Raw genomic sequence first — 17,883 nt, forward strand, 5'->3', positions numbered from 1 at the left:
TTGGTAGACAGTCAACACTTGAGAGCTATCCTTGTTATCATTGTTTCTGGACTATGAATTTCTATTCATAATTAACATTTCCAGGTCAAGAGAAACTTTCAGTGACCGTAGTCTGCCTTTCTGAGCTGCCGTGATCATGTCAGTTTGGTAGTTTGGTAGTTTGGACTGGGGTAAGAGCAGGTGGAAACAAGGAACCATTGCAAATCCCATCTTTCGGCCTCCCTGAACATTCAAATTCCTATTGAATCACTCCTTAACAAAATGCAAATGCCCTTGAAAATGGCAATATGTAACTCTTAAATCAGAGATTAGCAGACATGTGGAAAAGAGGCCATGGGATGAAGTGATAAAGCACAGGTAGGTGCCCAGGACACGTAAATGTCAGGGAGCGAGAAGAGACAGTCTCTGGAATAGCAGAGGCTTTGGCCCCCTCCAGGATGTGCTGACCGCTCGCCATGTGCACCAGCATGAACCTAATGCCTTGTGACACCCTGTCTCTGTAGCTGTCACGTTCCCCACGAACAACACTGCCTGGCAAACCCTGTAAGACCGCGCCACTCAAACGTCCCCAGCAAGTCTGGGACATACGTGGAGTTTTGTGAATTTTTCCGGCATTTGGATCAATTCTCATAAAGAATAATTTCGCTGCCCGATGTTTCACCCCACCGTATTCCAGAGGAGAAAATGTACTCAATTCCTCCTTCCCATCCTTGACTCAAACCTCGTGATCAATGAGCTATTGTTCGATCAGCCCTCCTCAGGTAACATTCATACCGTAACATTAAATTAGAAAAAATAAGACCTGATTCTCCTTACCTATAAAAGTTATATGATTTCTTTGTTCATGTTCAATTTGCATCGGCCCATTGGGTCACAAGTGTGCCGATTCCAATATAACCACAACATGTCACAATTGCGGGAACGCTTCACTCCGCCTGAGAGGATGCCAGAGGACTCAAGTTTTCTATTTGAGTGCAGAGACTTGATTGTGTTATTCAGAGGGGAGATTTCTTACATTTATATAAATACCCACTTTTCTATTTGAAATAGATGGCCCGCGCCACCTTTGGGGGTACCAAGCTCCTTGTGTTTAACACCTGTCGTCACAAGTACTATTTTCGTTCATCATAAAATAACCTATTACATAAATGGAGTTCTTCACTGGGGCGCCTGGGTGGCTCAGTCGGTTGAGCGTCCGACTTCGGCTCAGGTCACGATCTCGCAGTTCGTGAGTTCGAGCCCCACGTCAGGCTCGGTGCTGACAGCTTGGGGCCTGGAGCCTGCTTCTGCTTCTGTGTTTCCGTCTCTCTCTGCCCCTAACCCACTCACATTCTGCCTCTGTCTCTCTCAAAAATAAATAAAAACATTTTTAAAAAGTTAAAAGCAAAATGGAGTTCTTCAGGAAACACGACACTCAACTGAACCCTTTGAGGGGGGCTAAGATGTGAGGGGCAGCGGGGGTTCCACCCGGCCCGGTTCTTGGGCCCTCTGGTGGTGGGCGGGCGGGCCTGCGGCCGGCTCCCTGGACTGGGCCCTTGACCCAGAGAAACCCGTTACCCTCTCATCTGTCACAGCCCTCCAAACTCCCCTGGCCTCAGCTTCATGCCCTCAGCCTCCCCCTGGACATCCCCAGTCTTTCTATTCCCCAATTTAAATTCTCAACATGGAATCAGAATAGCTCATCTCATTTCTGTGGCCTGACGTTGGCTCCAATCAGTTGGAGAGGGGTCAGAGAACCTTGTGAGGCTGCTCCCTTGACAAGGTGATGGGTAAGACGGTGTCACTCAGAAGGCAGTGAGGCATCATTAGTGACGGACTTGTCCCAGGGGCTTCAAGAACAGTCTCCTGGCTCTCATCAGAACTTGGAAACACATGGGGTGCCTGGGTGGCTCGGTCGGTCGAGCATCTGACTCTTGACTTCAACTCAGGTCAGGATCTCACGGCTCAAGCCCTGCATCGGGCTACGCGCTGAGCAAGGAGGCTGCCTGGATTCTCTCTCTCCCTCTCTCCCGCTCTGTGCTCTTCCCCCATTCATGTGCACACGCTCGCACTCTCTCAAAATAAATAAATTTTGGGGGTGCCTGGGTGGCTCAGTCAGTTGAGTGGCCGACTTTGGCTCAGGTCATGATCTTACAGCTTGTGACTTCGAGCCCTCCGTTGGGCTCTGTGCTGACAGCTCGGAGCCTGGAGCCTGCTTCGGATTCTATGTCCCTCTCTCACTCTGCCCCTCCCCGACTCATGCTTGCTCGCTCTCTCTCACTCTCTCTCTCTCTCTCTGTCTCAAGGTTAAATAAAACATTAAAAAATATTTTTTTATTTAAATAAATAAATAAATGTTTTACAAAAGTGGGGAGGCGCCTGGGTAGCGCAGCTGGTTATGCGTCCGACTTCAGCTCAGGTCATGAGCTCCCTGTCCCTGGGTTCCAGCCCCGCATCAGGCTCCGTGCTGACAGGTCAGAGCCTGGAGCCTGCTTCAGATCCTGTGTCTCCCTCTCTCTCTCTCTGCTCCTCCCCTACTCACGCTCTGTCTCCCTCCATCTCTCAAAAATGAATAAATGTTAAGAACTTTACCAAAAAAAAAAAAAAAAAAGAAGAAGAAGAACGTGGGAGACCCAAGTGTACTCTCTGGGGCTAAGCTCTCCGGGGTCGAACAGATTCCAACCTTCTCTGAGCGTCAGCTCTCTCTGCTGGGGTTCTGATAAAGCCTATTGTCATTCATCAGCTTCTCCGAGATTTCAAAATTTCGGCTACTTCCATTTCGTATACCAGAGTAAAAAGCCGCCCGTGGCCTGGAGCTGGGGGAGGCTACGTTGAATCGGGAAGCATGTGCAACATCGCTGCTCAAAGGCCACTCTGATGCCTCACAGACCCACTGTGTTCGGCCGGGAGGGTTCTGGCAAGACTGCTAAGACTGGAAAACTCGCGGTCGTTTTAGGCCATTTCAAGACTCCACACCTGCTTGTAGATGGATCCCTTCTACAATATCTCCACCAAGTGGCTGTCCAGCCCTCTGCTCCACTATCTCCAGTGACAAGAAACTCACTGTGTCCAGAGGCAACGCATCCTAACCTGAAACGACTTTACCCAAACTGTACCAGGGACTGAGCCGCAGCCTCCCATCCCTTCAGCGCCAGCCCAGTGGGACCCGAGTTGGTATCTCAGAGCCAGTTAGAACGTAAGACTCTGTGCTCCCGTGTCCGGGTGTGACTGAGCAAGCTGACCACAACTCCCTCTGGTTGAGAGAAAAGAAACGAGCTCGCGCCTCCGCCCTACAGATGCGAACGGGGTTATTTCCAGCACATGGAAACTGCCGACACACGGTCACGTCCACGACCACTTTTCTTTTCTTCTGCCGCTTGGCAAGCCTTCGAACACCAGAAAGGTCCGTTCTGTGTCCTCTAAACCTCCTCTCATCCCGGGCAAACATCCACGGCCTGTTTAACTGCGCCTCGTAGGAGGGGTTTCCAAGACCCTCTGCCACCTAGACTTCATTTCTGCTTGTCAACGCGGCTTCTGTTCCTCTCCTGCTAGTTTTGTTTCATCTTCCACGTTAGTTTAGGGACAAACCGTGCCAGAAGCATCCTCTGAGAGAGCCAGGAGGGAGAGGCACAGAAGAGACCCCTCACAGGGAAACCTGCCCTCGAGATGGTGCCAACCATACCCCCCGACGGCCATCCAGAGAGGGCCCCTGTGGAACTTCAGGACTCGGCCAACCGACCCTGACCATCACGTCGGGGGGAAGGTTTCCCGCTCCTCCAAGCTGGCACCGGAGGGAGGCCTCTTCAATCCTGGCTCCCTTCCTTTCCAGGTCAAGGAAGTGACGGCTGGAGTGGTGACAAGACTGGACAGTGCGGGGTGGGGCTCTTCTCGGGGGCCAGCCTGTCTCTCACCAGCTCAGGCTGCCGCACCATCACCCAGACCAGGGCGCTTAAACAACAAGCATTTCTTCGTCTCAGTTGTGGAGGCTAAGACGTCTAAGATCAAGGACCCACAGATTCGGCGTCTGGCGAGAAGCTGCCTCCTGGTTCACGGCCGGCTGTCTTCCCGAGCTCGCTGAGGCCACCAAACCCGGGCGCCAGCCCCACTCGTGAGGCCTCCACTCTCAGGACCGAAGCATCTCCAGAGACCCCCTCCCTCAACCATCGCACTGGGGGTCAGGATCTCAACCCAAGGACACACACGTGCCGTCCACACCGCAGCTCCTTCACTGGGCAACCCCACCTGCCAAGAGGGCAGTCTGAGGTGTTTCCTTCCCCTCCCTTCTCTAAGTCCTTTCTAATCCTGAGGAATCATCTTTCCCCCTACGGAGCCCCCCGCATGCAGGGGTATGGCTGAGGCTCTGCTGTTACTCAGCCCTGCCTGCGTCCCCGAGAACAGGATGCCCACCTGGGAAGACTCCTGTCGACTGTGAATGCTGGGTCTAAGTTCAGAGCCCTTCTGACCTGGTACAGCTCCCCAGGCGCCCCTCTGGCTGTGCCCTCACTCCACACCCTGGGGCTTCCTCCTCACCCCTGTTCAGCCTCACACCCTCCTGTCCCCATCAGATGGCCACACAGCCCAAATACTGCCACCCCCGCAGGACAGCAGCAACGTGGGTTTGTCACTTCCCTTAAGATGTCCTGAAGTCGGGGCGGGGGAGGGGGGGCGCGGTGGGTGCCTGGGCAGCTCAGTTGAGCGTCCGACTTTGGCTCAGGTCACGATCTCACAGTTCGTGGGTTCAAGACCCGCGTCGGGCTCTGTGCTGACAGCTCAGAGCCTGGAGCCTGCTTCCGATTCTGTGTCTCCCTCTCTCTCTCTGCCCCTCCCCTGCTTGTGCTCTGTCTCTTTCCCCCTCTCTCAAGAATAAATAAACGTCAAAAAAAAAAATTAAACAAAAAAAAGACATCCTGCAGTCGGAGGCTCCAGGTCAGCTCGGCAAGTCAGCAGTCAAACACCAGGAGTCTGTCCATCTCTCTGCTCGGCCGGCCTCAGCACCCCCGCTTTCAACTTCACTTTCCCCTGGTGGCTGTAACACAGCCGTCAGAACTGCAGGTGTCAGGGCTCCATACAGCCCGTCCAAGGCCCGGAAGGCCACGCTCACCTCAAGCGCCTTCCGTTAGCAAAGAAACCTTTCCCTAAGCTCCCAGCAGATGCCCCTTCATGCCTCGCTGGCCGGAGCTGAATCACCTGCCCGTGGCCCACCGCCCACCGCCCACCCTAATGCCCAAAGCACTGGGGGGGCTCTGTTCCCAAGAAAGAGGAGAGATGGCTGGGGGATCCCAGCGAGCGGTGTCTGCGTCCCTTCGGCTGGCCTGCCGACATCCTCTGCTCCCCGACAGGTGGCCCGGGTCAGAGGCGCGCAGACTTCGGTTCCCTGGGCCAGGTGAGAAACGCTCCCCCGCGGCCCAGGGGACTCCAGATGATCTAGGAAATACAGGTTACAGCGCAAGCTCAGAGGACTCCTGCGTTTGAGAACAGCTGTTTCTTTTATGCCTTTGGCCATCAGGGAAAGTACTCTGGCAGAGGCATAGCATCCTTCCGCGTGGTTTAAATGTCAGGAACCTTCGTTTTTTCTGTCTGGCTGTAACCTGTCATGGTGTACACCATCTCTCAGCAACGGTGGACACGGTGCTTCTAGAAGGGTCTCGGTCTTTCAAACTCGGTTTCCCATACTCTTGGTGGAGCTAAGCTCATTTCAGGGGGTCTGAATGCCGGAACTGGCTGAGGGTCTGACGGAGCCCATCTGGCATGGCTGGGAAAGGCAAGGGTTGTAGCTCTGGGGCCATGCTTTGGGAGAAAGATGCTCTCAGATGGGAATGGGCTCAAGTCCCTGACCGTGTGTCAATGGAACCTCCAGGTCTGGTCCCAATGGCTCGTTAGGCTACGTCACCCCTAAGCTCTATTTCTATTCTTGTTTGGTTGTTGTTGTTTTAACTTTAAATTTTCTCAAGCTAGCACTCATCCCTGATTTCAATCGGTCAGACGTCTGTGAATCCTACTTTCGACATCAAACGTAACAGGTCTCACTCCCTGCCTTGTGTTGTGCGCAAATTTCAGACCCTGAATCCGGGAACCAATAAAAACTCAAACCAGCCAGTCAGAGAAGCCACAATAACCCCTGTAAGAAAATTCTTATAGTTCACTTCCAGGTTATTCAAATGCAAAATTTTAAAAAATCCATTAGGGGCGCCTGGGTGGCTCAGTCTGTTAAGCGTCAGACTTCGGCTCAGGTCATGATCTTGTGGTTCGGGAGTTCAAGTCCCGTGTCGGGCTCTGTGCTGACAGCTTGGAGCCCGCTGCAGATTCTCTGTCTCCCTCTCTCTGCCCCTCCCCTGCTTGTGTGCTCACTCGCTCTCTCTCAAAAAAAGAATAAATATTTTTTAAAAATCAATCAATCAATCAATCCATTAGAGAGCTTACAAACTCCATGAATGCCAACACTTCCATGAAATGGTCCATTTTATTCTGAGGTTGCAACACCAGGGGCCATTGAATCTTTCGGAAGCTAAACCAGAAACCTCAAAAAGGCAAGTTATATATGCCTTTGCAGACAGCCTGATGCCTCCACAAGTCTGCCAGGAGCATGTCTAGAAAATTACTGAACACACCCAAGGTTCCACAAAACCCTACCTCTGCCCGTCACACCTGCCTGGCCAGGAGCCACGATGGGTCCGTCTCCAGGCGTGCCTCGCCCACTTACAGAGCTGGCTGGGGTGACAGGCAGGGACAGACACCAAACTGCACGCCGTCGTAGGGAATTCGCTCTTCAGAAAGAAATCGGGGGCTACTGGGAAGGGATGGACAGTGGCAGCCAAAAATCTGACAAGTGCCCATGACTGTCACACTGTTTACCTCTTTCAGAGAGCTTCACACACACACTTACATTCACGCCCGTATTTGTCTCTGTCTTCCGGAATACACGTTTCCATAAGATTAGGGGTCCTTCATGTCTGCTCACCATTGAATAGCACAGGCCTATTACACAGCAGACAAGTATTCGCCGAATGAATGAACGGGTCCCCAGTTGCTTTTCATTTAAGTGAAAATTCTCAAGCCGATCGTATTTTCGTGAGTTTAGTTAAAAATACCAACCATCTCATTTTATCAAACCTCCATGAAGACACAGTTTGGTATTTAGGTTACAGGTGTACGATCGGGAGCTCAATCCTTTTCTGTGATACACAGGGATTATTAGAGCCACCATTTAATAGATTAACGTTTCAGATACATGAAGCCTATCTATTCACATTCAAAGATTTTCCGTAACTTGTCTTTATCTAAATCAGTCAGGTCTCTTCTCCTAAACGAGAATATTAAATGCATGGCTACTTTCATAAAATAAAGATGCGACTAGCAGAAATAATCTGTGACTTCTTTAGTATCTAAAACAATAAGACCAAAGACTTTGCGTCGTCAGTTTTACAAAAAAGAGTCCCCTGTTCGGTGTATCATTATCCCAACAGAGGCTGGGGACACTCGGGAAAGCGAGGCTCCAGGAGGTCAAGCCACTGGTGCAAGGCTGGTGGCCGAGCAGGGATGTGATCTCAGGTCTGGCTGCGCCCAAGCTCATGACGGCTTATGTTATTACCTATAACTCCAGAACGTCCTGCATCTCCTCTGAGCACCTCGCATCACATCTGACATTCCATCCGTGGTGGCTACAGCTACGTCGTGATGTGCAATGCTGCCGATCGTAGACACAAAACACCATCGGTCGGAAGGTACGTCACAACTTCAGAAACGGTCAAATGTGTGTCTCTATCCACACGTTTACACGCACACGTATAGACACCTCAGATCCAAGAAAATACAGTAAAGCGCTGGCCTCACAACAAATTATTCCTAATCAAATTTATAAAATAGGAGCGCCTGAGTCCTTTAGAAAACGTTGCCATGAAGTACAGAAAAAAAGAAAGACAAATCTTAAGTATGAATAAAGTTAGATGAAACTGCAAACATTTCCTACTGCACAGACTCTTTAAAAAGTGTTTCTGTTCATCTCTGGCATTAAATCATACTTTTTGTAGCGTGAAGAGCTGTTCACATCTCTCCCGCCCATCAACGTTGACCATCCCTTGGTCATATTTTCATACATCAGAGCGCATGGGAAGGAAGACCACTTTTTTGAATATGCCACGAAAAGGGACTTTAAATCTACCCGCTGTTCTTAACTTCTGTTTGTTTTCCAAAAGTTAAGGAAAGTAATAGATTTTCATTCCATAGTGAAGAAAAACAGACTCTTTGCTGACGACACAGCTGTAGATCTCTATAAAACCGAAGACCGCCATCACTTGGGAAACCACTCTCCATAAAGTCTACACTTGAATGACCGGCCGGAAACGTCTTTAGGGCCTCCTGCCTCGCAGCGTGCTCAGGTCGTAGGCCCACACGGTGTCTACCCCCTCCCCGGTGACGTGGTCTGGGGTCCAGCGAGGGAAAGGGAACCGGCAAGCGATGACTCTGGCGTCATCCTTCAGTTCAAGCTCGAGTTTCTCCTCCAACTGTGGCATCTGTGCAGAACGACAGTCATTATTTCAGTAAGCAGGGAGTCGGAGGCAGAGACTCCCAAATGCTCGTTTGGATTTGAGGGCCTGAAAATACCTGTGCAGGAATTAGTAGCTGTAGAAAAGATCACTCCGGGGCATAAACACATTATCAAACGATCCATTAAATCACGAAAGTCACATTAGCAACGGTTACAAGAACATCTTCTATCAATCATAAAATAAGCCATTTTTAGCAGAGATGACAGATTTCCCATTTTCTAACTAAAACCATGATGTGGCAGTCATCAAAATGAGAAGCAGCTTTATTTTCCCACCTAGCATCTCAATCCACCCTGTCTCAACTATTTCACACATTTTCCCACACATTTTAACATCTCTGAAATCAGGATATACCTTACAATGGACATAATCTTAGATTTACAATTGGCAGTATTTTTTTCTTTCCCAATAGCAATGGGGCATCTTAAAATTGACAGCATCTAGATTCAGTGAGATACGGTATTATTAAATTAGACCATGAAAAAACAGACTCTACCAACTTGAAATATAATGAAATATTTCACCATTCTTCAAAAATGTATCTATAATACACTGATAATTTGTTGACAATCAACATATCTTCTAAAAAGTAAAATCCTTTTATCATTTTTGTACCCTTTTATTACCAATCTACCTGCTGAAAACACTGTCATGGTAATCACAACGGCAAATTAACAATCGCTTAAAAATTTATCTTCAGAACCTACCAGCTTTACCTCCTAAAAGTATTTTTTCCACTTTCTTCATTCGTTATTCTGAAGTCATTTCAAATTTAGAGAACAGTTCCAAGAAGAAAACAAAGGACTCCCGTACTTCTTTACCCAGCTTCACCAATTCTTAATACTCTGTCATATTTGTTCTCTCCAATCTGCCCTCTTCCTCTATGAATTATTTTTCCTAAACCATTTGGGAATAGGTTGCACACACATGCCCCTTTGTTCCTTGATGCCTCAGTGCTTCCTAAGACATAAGCCCAGCTCAGTTATCAAATTCAGGATATTGAAGATTGTATTCCAATAATAATAATTCCAATCGCATTCCAATTTTGCCTCAAGTCCCAATAACGTCCTTTGTGATGTTTTTCCTTACGATGTCATATTGCATTCAGCTAGAACGTTTCCCTAGTCTACTTCAATCTGGAGCAGTTCCGTGACCTTCCTTTGTCTCATGACAGCTTTAGGAATACAGGCCAGTTATTTCCCCAGTGGCCCGCACCCTGGATCATCTGATGCGTGCTCGTGACGACTCAGTACGTGCATCTTTGGCGATGCCCCACAAGAGGGGTGGTGAGCTTCTCAGGGCCCCACAGTCAGGCACCCGTGAGGACTTTCTGCTTTGAGACTGATGGTCACCACCTGGCATCTCCATAGTGGGGTTACTAATTTTCCTTCATAATGAGTAATTTGTCAGACTTAGCTTGAGACGATGTAAATATCCTGCTGCTCATCGAACTGTCCCTCACGAGATGCAGCATTCTTGATGACCCGCCTGAGTCAGTTTTCCCTATACGGTTGCAGAGTGGCCATTTGCTAATTCTGTCATTCCTTCCAGGCAGACAGTCAGCATTCTACCATAAGGAAGAACTCTCCCTTCTTTTCTACCTATCTACCTATTGCCATAAGTAACAGCTCCTAGATTCCTATCTCGTTCAATGGGTTGTAATCCACTATCACCCTTGTTTCTTCTGATGCTCAGACTGCCCCCGTCTGGCCACCAGGAGCCTCCTCAAGTTGGCTTCTCTCTCCTTTGGATGTGCCCCCAACAAATATTCTGAACACTTCCTTAGACTTGGGATCAACAAAACACCCCAGGCTTTTGTTATTGGTCCCCAACTCAGCCCTCAGATCAACCACCGCTCAAACATTCCTGGTTCCTCTAAATGGGAAATGCTATCTCAAAACCAAGACCTGAGCAAAACGAATCCCTTCAAAACTACAAACAAATCAACAGTGCTTCTAGAAAAACTTTACTCCTGATCTATACCTTTAAAAAGCGGCTTGGGGAAAGTCCTCTACATGGCCTAAGGCTACAGAGAGCCAAAATTCTAATTCTTCATTACAATTCATACCAATATAACCAAAAGTAAATGCCATTAAGGATAGGATATTTCTACTCTTTTAACAGCCAGTGAAAGATTTCTTTAAAAAAAAAAAAAAAGAAAGAAAGAAAGAAAGAAAAGAAAGAAAGAAAGAAAGAAAGAAAGAAAGAAAGAAAGAAAGAAAGAAAGAAAGAAAAGAAAGTTTTGTTCCTTGAGCGAAACATTAAATAGGCGAAGAATGAGACAATACATATGTTTCCAAAGTATCAGAGATTTCTTATGGTAATTTTATTCATAAAAAGAATAATTGTAAACTTATTCATGTTACCATGATTCTTTTCTCTTTTACAGTTTCCTTTATTTCCCAATGACTGTCATATGCTAAGTCAAGATAAACCCACAAATGAAAGGAGCTATTTCAATCACAAGAAATTAACTGGCTAAATTACACATAAATATGCAATGAGCCCGGGTCTTGATATCACGCACAAAGAGAGGCAGTGATGTGTCATGTCTGTCTAATGGAATTCAAAATTATTCATACAATTATAGGTATCAAAGTGACACGAACTCGTCATATTCTAATTACATCTTCAAAACTTTAAGCCTAAGTTGAAACCAGCTCTAAGACATAGGACAACTTAGCCATACCCATGAGCAGCTCTTGAGCCCCTTGACGTCTCCCTCCTCCCCAAAACACTGGCTTCACCGGGCTCCTAGGGTAACCGCCACCCCCCCCCCAGGGCTTTCCTCCTACCCAACACCTCCTCTCGGGTCCTTGGCTGGGTGCCCTCATTTGTCAGAGGCCAGAACTCCGGACCCGACCCGCTCTGCCTCCTCCCGGGTGACCTCGGCCGCTCCCGGGCTTCAGCTCCCTCGGGGACTGATGCGCAATCTCCAGCCCCCTCCCCTTCCTGAGTCGCAGACCCCCTCCACCCACCACTGCCAACCTCACACCTCCACACACATCTCAGGCTTCACCTGCCCGAGGAACCCCCGGCCCTCCTCCTCGGTCCACACAGCCTGCACCTTTCCCAGCTCAGTCACAACTGCAAACTTCCAGTTAGTCCGGCCAAAGCCCTCGAGGTGCCCTTGGTCCCTCTTTCTCGCACGCCCCACACCGGATGTGCCGGCTCATCCTGCTGACATCTCCACGATGCCTCCGGAACTTGACTGCTGCTGCCCGGACACGAGCCTAGCACACCTACCGTCTGGATGCCTGCAAGAGCTCAGAACCCGTCTCCCGGCTTCCACCCGCACCCGGCGTCCACACAGCAGCCTGAGATCCTCTGCAACCCAGGCAGGTCCTCTGCTCCTCTGCCCAAACCCACCACGGCGTCTGCATTCCAACAGCACGGCCCCCATTTCCCCTCTGACGTCACCTCTCCCTGCTCCTGCCACCCCCCCACCTGCTGCTGCTGGAACCCCACAGGCACACACCCCTGGGCACCTCCACAATGGCTCTGCCTGGCACGTTCCCCCTTACCTCCACACGTCCTCTTCAGGGGCACTGTCTCCTCCCCTCCCTCTCCTGCTTTAGTCTGCCCCACGGCACTTACCTCCTGCTACTGAATGACACATCTTACATGGGTACCCCCAGGTAAGAGCTGCTCTCCCCACTAGTGTCTAGGCAACTCGGGGCAAGGATGTTTCTCTTTCTCATGCACTAAAGTACCCAAGTGATTAGAACAGAACCTGGCACTTAGGGGCACCGAATAAATAATTGTTGAATGGATGGACGAAGGATAAAGGATTCCGTTGTGAATCATTTATCTTTATCAGAACACGATAACATTTTCGTTCATCAATTCACAACAGGATCTGTAACTAAAATTAAATTAGTCAGTCTTTGAAAGTTATGAAATTTAACAGCCCACTAGGAAGTGTCATTAACGGATATGTTTCTACTATACTCGTTCATTCATTTAATGAGTATCTGAGTCATTACTTTGTGCTGGTGCCGCTGCGCTGGGGGTCTGGGAGCAAAGACGGGCCGGCCCTCACTCTTGAGCTCACAGTGCGGTCCACACAGCAAACCTGCCGAAACCATCACGTGAGTAAATACAATCTCACTACAGAGAGGGAACAGGCACTGTGCAGACGGAAAACAGGGCACTGGGGTCTGTCTCGTTGGGCAATCAGGGATGACTTCCTGGAGGAAAGGACACCCGACCTGTGAGTGGTCAGCAGCTCGCCAACTAGGCCCAGAGCTGGGGGGACTTAGGTCAGAGGGAAGAACACGGCTCACACAGTGGAGTCCAGGGGCCGGGAGAAGGGCAGGGGGCTGGCAAGCACAGAGCTGAAGGAAGCAGGGGCCGCTCCACGCCAGGCCTCAGGCCACGTGGAGCATTCAGGCCTTATCTTCACTGCTTTAAAGCAGCAAGACGTCCTGGGCGCGTTTTAAACAAGGGCAGGACTGATCTTGTCACATTTTGAAAAGAACATAAGCTCAAGTTACACGTGGGTATTTACCATGCTAGCACTGGATTTACCAGATCTGAACGAGATTCCTCACTCCTGGGGGGGGTTACAGACACACCTGTTGAAATGAGTTTTGAGCCACAAAAGCTCAACAGTCAGTGCGGTATGAGAAGCGGGGTGGACGAGTTCTAGAACACCAGGTTTCCACCTCTCACGTTCCCTACGTACTCCCCTAGCTCTCTCCGGGCCTGTGTGGGCCTCAGCTGCCACAGGAACATTCATGCTCCGCTGGCTTTGCTGCGCCACGATGCCATGACTGGACTGCCGACCAGTGCTCAGACAAGGGAAGTGCATTTCACTAAAGACGACCCGATCGGGGCTCCCACGACTCCGGAGAGCAGAGCTGGCCTCCTGAATCCCTAGCCAGCACCGTCCCTCCCCTTCCCTGCTCCACGTAGGTGAAGCTCAATGAGGGTTACGAGCGGGGCCTTGCATGCATGAACGATCCCCTGTGGGTCCCGTGAACGATACACCTGCATGGAAAACTGCATGCTGGCTGAACCCCTCTCGCTCATTCCAGGGAACACAGATGCTTTGTGTACTTCAGCTGCCCCACTTTTTCTTGGGAACAGTGAAATGTCACAAGTTCCTTACTTAAGGTTTCTCTGCGTACAGAAAAATGGACAATTGCAAAAACATTCACCAAAAAAACAAATAGAGGACTCTTATTTCTGCTAGGTGAACAGCTCCAAAAACCGACCATACTCAAACACGGTAAGACGCACAAGGAGTTGGAGCCCACGGGTTACGGGGTGACGTGCCCACCAAAGGCCACTGCTGCCCCCCACTGGGGCCTCACGAGCCCACACTCAGGCCAGGATCGGCCGGCCTCCCAGAATGGCATGGAAATCTCAATAAATATTAATTTTCTATTTTCGTAAAGCATGGAATTCAAATGAAATCTATTTGCTCCAAGATGCTAATTAATCCAAAGGAATGCCCAAACTTCATAAGTAGTAAATAACCATCAAGTTCCATAGCAATGCTACGGTCCCAGTTTCTTAAATGACTTAAACTCATGCCCCTTTTAATTTCCTTTTTTTTTTTTTTAAATTTTTTTTTTTTCAACGTTTTTTATTTATTTTTGGGACAGAGAGAGACAGAGCATGAACAGGGGAGGGGCAGAGAGAGAGGGAGACACAGAATCGGAAACAGGCTCCAGGCTCCGAGCCATCAGCCCAGAGCCCGACGCGGGGCTCGAACTCACGGACCGCGAGATCGTGACCTGGCTGAAGTCGGACGCTTAACCGACTGCGCCACCCAGGCGCCCCTAATTTCCTTTTTTTAAGTTTGTTTATTTTGAGAGAGAGAGAGGGAGGGAGGGAGAGAGAGAGAGAGGGAGAGAGAGAACACGAGAGGGCAGAGAGGGAGACAGAGAGAGGAAGAGAGAGAGAGAGAGAGAGAGAGAGAGAGAGAGAATCCCAAGCAGGCCCCACACTTGCAGCACAGAGCCCAATACAGGGCTCAAACCCATGACCCCGGGATCCTGACCTGAGCCGAAACCAAGAGTTGGACATTCAACCAACTGAGCCACCCAGGCGCCCCCCTCTTTTGATTTCTATAACAAAAGTGTAAACACCCCAGTTTCACCTTAAATTTAGGCTTACTGAGATTTCCAAACATATAGAATCCTGTTCCTTTCAAAAATATGTAACAAAAGCACTTCTAAATGAACTTAAAAATAAATGTGGCATTGTACCCAACATCCTGATAGTAAGAATAAATTTCTCAAGCACTAAACCACCTTCGACCAAAATTAAAGTGTGAATAAGAAAACAAAACAACCAAAAAGTAAATATCCTTTCTTTTTTTAAATTAAAAACCATACATATCAGTTGCATAGTGGCATTTTAGCAAACATCCAATTTTGCCAAGATTATTATGGCTACAATTATAGACCTTGAAAGATGAAAAGGGATTTCTTTCTATGGTCTGTAACCAACAATTACAATAAAAGCATCCCATCCTGGTCATCTTTCCAAAGGCTAAATTTAGAACCATTTTCAGCACAGATGCCAGGGTATTTTCACTTCTGAAAGTACGTAATCAAAGTTCGATACAAATCAGTCAGCCGAGGTCAACTGAAACTAGCCAGCGCTCACCCGCCCCGAAAACGGCCTCATTGCAAAATCGGAGGAACGATCAATTCGAAGGGAACATGCCATTAACTCTCCCAAGTGACTTCAGCTGGATGGTGAGTGAGCAACCGCGAAAATCTCCAACTACATTAGACACCGGGAGCTCATAAAGCAGTTTCCAGATTGGAAGTTTTAGGGCTTAGGGAGATCATTGAGAATTTTATCTGAAGAAAAGTTTTAACATGACTGAATCTTTTATGATTAAAGTTTTAAGGCCCTGAAGTACTTTGTCAAGCCAGTGAACTGAAATCCGACGTGCCCCCAGAATCCCTGGGAGGACGCCGAGGGCGCGGGGGCAGGCGGCCAAGGACACGGTGTGGTGGACCTGGAGGGGCCACACGGGACCTAGAGCCAACCAACCAGGGACAGGAGGACGCGTACTCACCATCTGAGGCACACCGAAAACAACCACGTTTGTGTACTGCGAAAAAGTAACCTAAAGAAGAGGGGGAACAAGGCACAGGTTAATTTTAAAAGGCCAAACACAAGGATCCATTTCATCAAACAGCTTTTCACAAGGGATGTGGCTCCCTTTAAGATTTCACGAGAAGAACCCACGTTCGAGCTTCTGTCTCTTAATTCAGCCCATTCCGGTTTTCCAAACACCTCCCTGTAAGTCACTCCTGCCATCTTCAGGGATACTCCACACGGGGCCCCCCAGGGGTCATCTGTCAGACTTGCCAGTGACTCATCCAGTGACCAGCCGGTGGCCATCTATGTCCCAGTCCACACTCTCTACGCTACCCCACCATACACCAAACCGGCTCGGCGAGAACTCGAGAGATCAGGGAACCACCTGCCTTTCGTGCTGAGCCATCCTTAAAATTCTAGTCTCCCGCCTCCTCTCAAAAATACTACCCAAAAACTGAAATAAAATGGTCTTTAGTCGAAAAACTGGGGGGAAAAGTGCTTTGCCAGTCAAAATTCTTATTGCCCAATAAAAGTCTTATTTACTCCATAGAGAGATCATTACGTATATATGGTATAAAAAACAACACAAGCAAAACTCAATGAATTTTTATAAGCTACTGATGACAATATTACAGTGGGAAATTCTTATTTAAGAAAAAGCATTTTATGGAGCTTTCCTAACGCAAAATTACAGGGTATGTTTTTTTAGAGTACAAATAAACTTGGAAGTTTCTTATACATTATGAAGACCAGAAAGAACCATGAGAACATAGTGGATTCTTTCTTTTGCACTCATCTCTGCCTCTTGCAAAACACACCTGCACACACACACACATACACAGCGACGCACACACACCTCTGCACACACACAAGCACGCACACAGAAAAGTCCACCGTTTACCAAGAACATTAACAAATTAATGTCTACAATTTATAAAATTTCCAAATGAAGTAAAAAAAAAATTTCATCATTTTGTAATAAATAGAAATGAGAAATTTTTTTAATTGAGCAAATTCTTGGAATTCACATGACCTATCAGGTTTAAAACCTTAAGCTTCTACTCTAAAAGAGTTGATAGGTAAACCTGTCAATTTAAAAGGTGTTCACGTTTCATTATACAGAAACATACACATGAATTTTAACTATTTTTCCTTTAATACATTTTACATTTTTTTAATGTTTATTTCTGAAGTAGAGAAAGAGCACGAGCAGGGGAGGGGCCGAGAGAGGGAGACACAGAATCCGAAGTAGGCTCTAGGCTCTGAGCTGTCTGAGCAGTCTGACATGGGGCTCGAACTCACAAGCCGTGAGATCATGATCTGAGCCGAAGTCAGACACTTAACTGAGCCACCCAGGTGTCCCCATTTTATGTTTTTTAGTCATACTAATTATGAATTATAAAGTTTTGGTTGGCATTTCCGAGGACCATTCTCTGCCTTACATACCTTCCACAAATCTGAAATATAAAATTTGGCAGAGTCCTGAACCCCTTCTCGCCAAGCACGGTATCTGGAGTACCAAACGAGCCATGGGTTTAATTCATAACCGACAGCGGTGAATCCCTCCTTTGCAGCTGCTATCACCTGCAGAAAGAAGTCAGTGTTTATTCAAGATAAGAAAAACATCAACCTATGGAATGGGAGAAGGTATCTACAAATGATATATGTGATAAGGGGTTAGTATCCAAAATACATAAAGAACTTCTATACTCAACACCAAAACACCTGAAACATTCCAATTAAAAATGGGCTGAAGATACGAACAGGCATTTCTCCCAAGAACACATACAGATGGCCAAAGAGACACATGAAACAATGCTCAACATCACACATCATCAGGGAAGTGCAATCAAACCTACAGTGAGATATCACCTCACACCTGTCAGAATGGCTAAAATCCCGAAACATAAGAAACACTGACGTCGGCGAGGATGTGGAGAAAAAGGAACCCTCGTGCGCTGCTGGTGAGACTGCAAACTGGCACAGCCACTGTGGGAAACAGTATGGGAGATTCCTCAAAAAATTAAAAATAGATTGACCATATATATGATCCAGTAATTCCACTACTGGGTATCTACCCAAAGATGAAAACACTAATTCAAAGGGATATATGCACCCCTATGTTTATTGCAACGTTATTTACAACAGCCAAATTATGGAAGCAGCCCGGTGTCCATCACTAGATGAATGAATAAAGAGATATGTGTATGTATATATATGCATATATATATGTACATAACGAAATACTAGTCATAAAAAAAGAATGCAACCTTGCCATTTGCAATGACAT

General features: G+C 47.8%; 1 protein-coding gene across 6 annotated transcripts in view; it reads right to left on the bottom strand.

The window, feature by feature from the left end:
• The window catches only part of ATPSCKMT (ATP synthase c subunit lysine N-methyltransferase), a 203,714-nt gene that overhangs the window by 178,876 nt on the left and 6,955 nt on the right, over positions 1 to 17,883 (bottom strand). For 5 of the 6 annotated variants that reach the window (XR_009257650.1, XR_009257649.1, XR_009257648.1 and 2 more), the window contains exons 3-4: positions 17,040 to 17,177; positions 15,568 to 15,618 (exon numbers count right to left, since the gene is read on the bottom strand). Coding sequence is in view for 3 of the 6 variants with exons in the window: in XM_058715551.1 (XP_058571534.1) it covers positions 15,568 to 15,618; positions 17,040 to 17,177 (189 nt within the window). In the remaining 3 variants the exon portion in view is untranslated. Of the gene's footprint in view, positions 1 to 7,037; positions 8,490 to 15,567; positions 15,619 to 17,039; positions 17,178 to 17,883 lie in introns of those variants that run through there. The other variant, XM_058715542.1, reaches the window with a different exon arrangement.

Source organism: Neofelis nebulosa, chromosome 1 (genome assembly GCF_028018385.1).
Source record: "Neofelis nebulosa isolate mNeoNeb1 chromosome 1, mNeoNeb1.pri, whole genome shotgun sequence".
Lineage (NCBI taxonomy): Eukaryota > Metazoa > Chordata > Mammalia > Carnivora > Felidae > Neofelis > Neofelis nebulosa.